The sequence below is a fragment of the Aegilops tauschii genome, chromosome 3 (genome assembly GCF_002575655.3).
Source record: "Aegilops tauschii subsp. strangulata cultivar AL8/78 chromosome 3, Aet v6.0, whole genome shotgun sequence".
Lineage (NCBI taxonomy): Eukaryota > Viridiplantae > Streptophyta > Magnoliopsida > Poales > Poaceae > Aegilops > Aegilops tauschii.
Window position 1 is genome coordinate 609,975,758 of NC_053037.3, and position 7,543 is coordinate 609,983,300.

Consider the following 7,543-nt stretch of genomic DNA (forward strand, 5'->3'; position numbering starts at 1 on the left):
CCTGGGAGCGAGGCTCATAGCTGCTTTAAAGTCTGTGCAATGCAGGTCCAACAGTCAATGCAGACAATCAAACCAGCCCAATTCTTCTAGCGTGGACCTGATTGAAGTGTATGCGGGCAATCAAAAACGCTCATAGTGACAAATATCCACACCTGCCCGCTTCTTTCGTAATCGCATGAGATATGCGCGTATCTAGTAGTCTATATCTTGACCAATAATGGACAATTTAGACTGAACATACAAGTCTCAAAAATATTTTATATTAATATATAAACAGAGGGAGTATTTGATAAGCAATAGAAAGACATCAAAAAACATGCTTGGAAGTCTTATGGTCAAAACCTCTGGTACAGAACTGCTTGTCGCCGCTACAACCCTCACATGCGCAATACATTTTTTTTCCGAAAAAACTTTCGATTTATTCATCAACTGTTAAGGTAGTGCAAAATATGCCAGAAATAAAATAACATACAGGTCCATAGACTACCTAGCGACGACTACAAGCACTGGGGCGAGGCCAAGACGCGCCGCTTTCATCGCCTCTCCCTCACCAGAGCCAGGCAAGTCTTGTTGTAGTAGACAGTCAAGAAGTCGTCCTGCTAAGGCCCTATAGGACCAGCACACAGAGCAACAACCATCGTCAGGGGCGGAGCTACGCACAGCTCGCGGGTGTCACTAGCATCGGGTCCAATTTGCACATGCTTAATATAATCCATTGATTTAGTGTGTAGGTCATTGATTGTTTGACACGTAGGCATATGTTCGTCTATGTGGACACCGGGTAATTTTGAGTCTAGGTCCTCCCCTGACCATCGTCGATGAAGAGAAGCGTAGATTGGAAGGATCCAATCTATAGACAGATGAACATCGACGAGCGAAGACCATATCCACATGGATCTACTAAAGACAGACGCCGACCGAATCGAGATCTGTCGGAGACAAACCTCCACACGCCCTGCAATAATGATAGAAACACCAATGGAACGGGGCTAGAAAGGGATAATCTTATTCCATCTTGGGAGAGCCCCCGATGATTCGCTTCTTGGACCAGGACACAAAATATAACCAAAAAAATAGACGAAGAAGCCCTCCCGCTGGCAAAGGCTAGGATCCACTGCACCTCCATGGTCCTAAGGCCACAGAAGACGAGGCAGACCGATGACAATGTTGACGAGAGGCACAAGAAAACTGAGCGCCGGTTCGAGGAGGCGACCAATCCAACAACATACCCGTGTAGCTTTCTTGCAGGGCTTCATCACATCCACAATATCAGCTTGGAATTTTCAAATATTCTTTTTTTGAACCAATACACATATCTCTTTTTTTGAACACAGTACAGCCGCAGACGCTTACACACACATACATTTATCCTTATCAATACACAAACATAGACCCTACCCGTATGAGCAGTGCCGAATCTAGGATACTAATGGAGGATGTGCTCAAACTCAACAACAAGAATATTAAATGTCAACTTAAAGAAAAAACTGTTTCATAATATTTTTCTGAACAACCTTAAATAATCTCAAATTACTGCTGGAAACGTGAACTATTTGCATGATTTTTTTTCTATATTTGCCAAATATTATATTTGGAACGAAAATTTGGATCTGTATAGCAAAATAGCCACCTCCTAGGCTTGCGTCCGCTCGGGTTGGCTCGTGGCTCCGGTGCGGGGCGACAACTGCAGCTTGCGGTGCGTCCGCTCGCTAGAGTTTAAGGCATGGAGCTTCGTGTTTCGATCCCCGCATGGCCGCGTACGTTGCTGTTGGCGGCTGTGCCCATGCGTGTGTGAGAGCCATGGAGTACATGGGTTGAGACTTGAGACATGAGAGCTAGGCTAAGTAAGGACCGTGCTAGTAGTTGAAAAAATTGATTTATTGGAGGGTAGGCTTGAGCCTGTTAAAGCCTGCTTAGTTGACTCGCCTCTGACTATGAGCATCCTGAGAGACTGAGCCAACATATCATCTTAAGATTACGAAGTTACAAAAGGCGCCTCATAGTTGACGGAAATGTCTCCTTCCACTGAACACGTGTCACCGAAAATCCTGAGGAAAAATAGAAATAATGCGAGTATCAGTAATTGAACCCTGTTGGGTTGGGGATACCATTGTCCTCCTAACCATCCAACCACAGGTTGGTTCGCCAACACGCATGTCTTCTACTCCCTCCGTTTCTAAATATAATTATTTTTAGAGATTTCAATGCGGACTATATATAAATGCATAGAGATTTGTTTTAGAATGTAGATTCACTCATTTTGCTCATCTCTAAAAAGACTTATACTTTTTTTTTAACTTCTAAAAAGACTTATACTTAGGAACGAAGAGAGTACTTACGATAAATTTTCATGTTTGCCGTCAAAATATCACATGAGTTTGATAAAGTTATATTTTCTCGTTCCTTCGGTCAAAAGTCATGTCTTTATGTAACTCCTCACGACGGTTCCTTCCTCTCCCCTTTGTGGCGAAAGACCGCGTTCAGTCTCCTACCTCCGCAAGCGAGGCCGCGAGCTCTCGCCTAATCCGCCACTTCGGTGACTGGTGGGGGAGGGGATCCCGGATCTCCGCCTCAGTCATGTAGTTAGGGTTAGGATCTGTGTTCCCCACGTCGTGGTTTGGATGGGAGCGACCTCGGCGGTTGGAATAAATTTTCCCTGGTCTCGGCTCCATCTCGGCAGCGCCATGGCAGCGAGGTTGAGGGAATCCATGGGAGATTGTCTTCTGTTTTTTTTTTTTTTTGCTGCTTCAGCATATCTGGTGTCCTCTGGTGGGCTGCTGGTGGTTGCCCAAAGCGGCACCGTCCATGTGCATGTGAAGACTATGGATATGGGATGGTGGTATGTGAATGACGGTTCCTGTGCTGTGCCTCGACCACGGCAGCGGCAAGCAGTGGTTCTCGGATGCGAGGAGTACGGGGATGTCCCCCGGTCGACGCGCCACGGCGAATTCGGCTTCGCCAACGGCGAGCCTTTCAATCGGCTCACAAAGCCCAATTTGACAATGGTACTTCCTCAACTCGGGCGATGGTATGTGGTGGCGATGACAAGTGCAGTTATTCCTAGAAACTTTCTTGTTTTTTCTATTTTCTGCGGTAATATTCTACAAGTGTTTTTCGACTCATATCTTCCTTTGCCCTTTCTGAGCGATTCCATTTGTGTGCGTTGTACTGCAACTTGTGATGAATGGACCAATGACAATATTCTCAAAAAGAGAAGTCATGTCATGGTGTGGGGCTAGGGCCAACGTCGTCTGCGTCTCTACAGTTGGCTTCCTTCCCCCACACACCTCTCCTTTTTTTTTTCTATATTGTAAATATTGTATAACCCCCGTCTCTCCTCTCCTCTCCTTTTTTTCCTAATCCTTCTAAAAAAAAAATGAAAACCCTCTTTCTGTCTCTCTCGCTTGCACCGCTCTCCTTCCTCCACCGCCGCCGCCGCCGCCGCCGCCGCGCCGCCCTACTCGAGCGGAGCGGATGGAGATCTTCCTCCTCTCGGTAGGCCCTAATCCGCTCCCTCTCCCTTTCATCTTCTTCGTCCTCCTTCTTCTCCGTGTGCATCCGCCGCTGCTCTAGTGTTCTTGAGAGCCCTGCTGCTCTAGTGTAGGCTACCGAGACGCATCCGCCCTTGTGTTTGCTGCGATGCCCCTCAAAAACAGCCCTGCTGCTTTGATTGTGATGCCTGTGTTCCTCACAGCAGTTTTTTTTATGCCATTGTAGTTGGTGCACCACTGTTTGATTTTTTTATAATGAATGTAACTGATTTCCATCCCTAGGATCCACCGCCGTGCAATTGTTCGCATGTGGATTGGGTGAATTTTAGCCTCTCTAGATCCTACAGTCCGTGTCAGGTAGGATTACATTGGAGGGTTGCCTGGTCTCATGGATTACAGTAGATCTTAGGATTATAATTGCCCATCATTGCTTCTCGCGAAAGAAACTCTTCATCTAGAGATCGGTGATATACATGGCAGTTCTTGTTATTGTACCCTTGGTCCTCGCACCACAGAATCTAATAAGTTAGACACTTACTATATTTGAAATTTTGTTTTGTTTGTATGCACAAGATAAAAAGATTGTCCAAAATCGTTAGATATTCTAGAACTCCCTCTGTAAAGCAATATAAGAGTGTTTAGATAAATATAAGAGTGTTTAGATAACTACTTTAGTGATCTAAACGCTCTTATATTTCTTTACGAAGGGAGTAATTGGCATATCAATTACTGACTGTCACAGAGATGCCTGCGCAGAATCCTTTACTAACATGAAAATCAAATCCTTGACAGACTGCCTGCAAGAATACCACCGAAGAAGCGCCTGCACCTGTCGCCCGCTCTTCCCTAGCTGGAAGACTATGTCGAGGAAGCTGCTCCTGCTGTCTCTACCTCTGGCACAGAAGGTAGCATGGATGGTGAGGACGATGCATACGCATCACATTCTTTGTTCTGTACGGGGTCGTTGAGCGGCTTGTTTATGTTTGATGGGCTTGGCAGATTCTGAGGAGGAAGTTGGCGACAGCAGCAGCAGCGGCGGGGACAACGAAGACGGTGGCAGCCATTCGTCGCAGATTGACGGTGCCGACATGGACGAGTAAGTGATCGGAGTTCTGTTTTTAGACAGTTTTTCTGTTTTATATGTGTGTTTCCTGCAGTTAATACTAGCTGCTAGAGTGCTAGGTGCAAATCAGCCCCTCGATTGCTGCTAGGATCAGTGCAATATCCTGTTAGGAAAGCATTTTGCTCACCTGATAAACTCTATTATCAGATTCTGGAACACATACTTGGTCAACTTAGACCCCTCAGCTGGCTAAATGAATCAAATCGACTCTTCTTCGGCCTGTCAAATATAAGTTTCCAGTGTTAAAGTACTCCTCAGGGGCTAATTGTCCCATTATGAACACTTATATTGTAGCTACATATTTCTTTGAAAAAGGAACTAAAATATTGCAGAACACTTGTAACTGTTCTATTAATTTTTATTCTGTAATTTATATGCCAATCGGTAATTGAAGATGTGATTTTCATGTTAGTCAAGGCTTATAAATTGTTTATTAGTCTTGATCCTTGCAATCAATGCAAGTTGTAATCAAGCCTTATAATTATGTTATTGTGATTGCTTGTTATATCCTATCCACGGAAAAAAGCTTATGTCTATTAGTTGGTATTTTTTCTGGATAGAACATTACATCATTATACTGAATCTTTTCTGTTCACAATGAAAAACATTTGTCCGAACAACAAGCAATAGTTGGTTGATTGGACTAAAACCAGATATGGTTTGTACATGTGTGCTTTCTGCTTCTTCTCCTGTTTTTATTTATTTGAGTTGTTGATTGCTTAGAAAAAGAATATACGAACAACCCCCTCCATAAAAAATAGTGCACACTATTACCATGTTAATATTGAAAAGCTTCCAAACCTGCACACAAAGCTAGCCTGTGTTTTCGCCATGATTGTTCTTCATCAGCTATATTGGCCATGCAAATTCGTTAAAGTGTGGGATTAGTGAGTTGTCTTTGTTTGTAGTTGTACCTTTGTTTTTATATATGGAGGATAATAAACAAAATAGCCTTTCCCCTTTGATTTGGTTAGTCGCATGTAAATTCACCTCATGCACATCTAACGATATGCTCATCGAATACAATTGTGATGAGAGGGAATCGAGGTGTAGGGGTGTGCGATGATCGATAAGGAGGAAAGTGGGTGAAATTTTATGTTTGTCCCGACATGATAGGTAGCGAAGCTTGCTGAAGGCAAGTCATCATACGTGGAGAAGAGTCTTGTTTCCACTGCCGCAAGAATCGAACGGTGCACCATTGTTACTACACAGTAAGACATGTGTTGAAGTTGCCGCATGTCCTATATGATTGTCCATACTAAGATGTCACCATCCATCGTTGGTGGTGATTGGGAACATGGTAGATATCTGCTGGGCACGCACATGACATTTGTTGCTACACGGTTAAGAACATGTGTTAACCGAATAGAAGTATCACTTGATGAATACTTATAACTAGTCTCTTCAATATACAGAACTGAGTGATACCATGTGTATTTTTATGGTTGCTCAAATCTTGAACTTTGCATGCTAAGTTTAGTGGATACCATGTTTTTGTAGAAACAAGATATTTACAGAGTAGATTTCTCTTCTTGCTTGGATTGTTTCTTATTTAGACACTTCCTTATAGTATCTGCTGGAATTGTTGACGTTTTTGTGCATTGTTCTGCAGCCTAAATATTGTCCAATAATTGGTGTTTTTTGGTTTGCTAGCCCATCCAAAGTGCACATCTTTGTCAAGAATCTTGCCGGCAGGAAAATCTGTCTCAGAGGGGTCCACTTGACAGACACCGTTTACACCATCAAGGCAAAGATCCAGGAGCAGTACCGCCTCATCTTCGACGGGGTGCAGCTGGAAGACAGCCGTACATTGGCTGATTATGGCATCAAGCATGATTCCACGCTTGACCTCCAAGAAAAGATGCAAATCTTCGTGACGGAGACGCTGAAAGGAAGGACCATCACTCTTGAGGTCGACAGCCTAGACACCATTGACAAGGTGAAGGCCAAGATCGAAGACATTGAGAGGTTTCCCAAGGTCCAGCAGTGCCTCATCTTTGTCAACAAACAGCTAGAGGACGACAGGCGCACCTTGGCTGACCACAACATTTCGAAAGGGTCCACTCTTCTCCTCATACTCCTCCCGTGTAGGCCAGGAGAAAGTAGGATGATCCAAATCTTTGTCAAGTCCCTGGACGGGAAGACCCTGACCCTTGAGGTCGGGAGCTCGGACACTATCAACAGTGTCAAGGTGAAGATCTATGAGAAAGAGTCCATTCCACCTAGACAGCAGCGCATCCTCTTTCGTGGCGAGCAGCTGGAGGACCAGCGCACCCTGGCGGACTACAAGATTCAAAGCGAGTCTACCATCACTCTGGTGCTCCGCCTTTGTGGTTGCTGAGCTGGATGGCCTGCCGTTCATCAACCAGTTTTATTTTGCTGGAGCCTTCCTTCCAGTAGTGGCGCGTTATTAGTAAACTATCATTCTAGTACTATATGTTAGTATAGATATGCTCCGGGATTGTTCCTTCACAGTACAAGTGTGGTGTGTTATCACTTATCAGTAAAACTACGTACTAGTATCATTTAGTAGTATGTTATTAATGTGTTGAGTAATTCTTTTTATCCATCTATCTAGAGGAACTACTATTAAGAGTCCCTGGCTCTGTAGTGTCATCAGTTGATTGAGAATACAGTCTATATGCAGTTTAACCGACAAATAGCCTCCTTTCTGTACTCATTTATTTCATTTCTCCATTCATACCCATTGCAATTAATTTCTGTATCCATGTTTTCATCTATACCATCACAGTTAAAACTTGAAGTGATGAGGATCATAACAGTGTGATTGCATGTTTCTTTTTACAAAGAAGATTTATTATTGCATACTGTGAACCACATGAATGTCATTGACTTCGAATTTGGACTGCAAATAAGAGTTGGAGTCTAAGTTGTCCTCGTCCTTGCCATTGGAGGAGAAAGAGGAGGA

At 43.8% G+C, this 7,543-nt stretch overlaps 1 protein-coding gene across 1 annotated transcript in view; it reads left to right on the plus strand.

Moving 5' to 3' along the window:
- Positions 1 to 7,138, plus strand: part of LOC109763162 (polyubiquitin-like) — a 107,716-nt gene extending 100,578 nt beyond the window's left edge. The window contains exons 8-9 of the mRNA XM_073511301.1: positions 4,499 to 4,504; positions 6,279 to 7,138. Coding sequence (XP_073367402.1) covers positions 4,499 to 4,504; positions 6,279 to 6,955 — 683 coding nt within the window. The 3' untranslated portion in view covers positions 6,956 to 7,138. The remainder of the gene's footprint in view (positions 1 to 4,498; positions 4,505 to 6,278) is intronic.
- Positions 7,139 to 7,543: the final 405 nt, after the last annotated feature.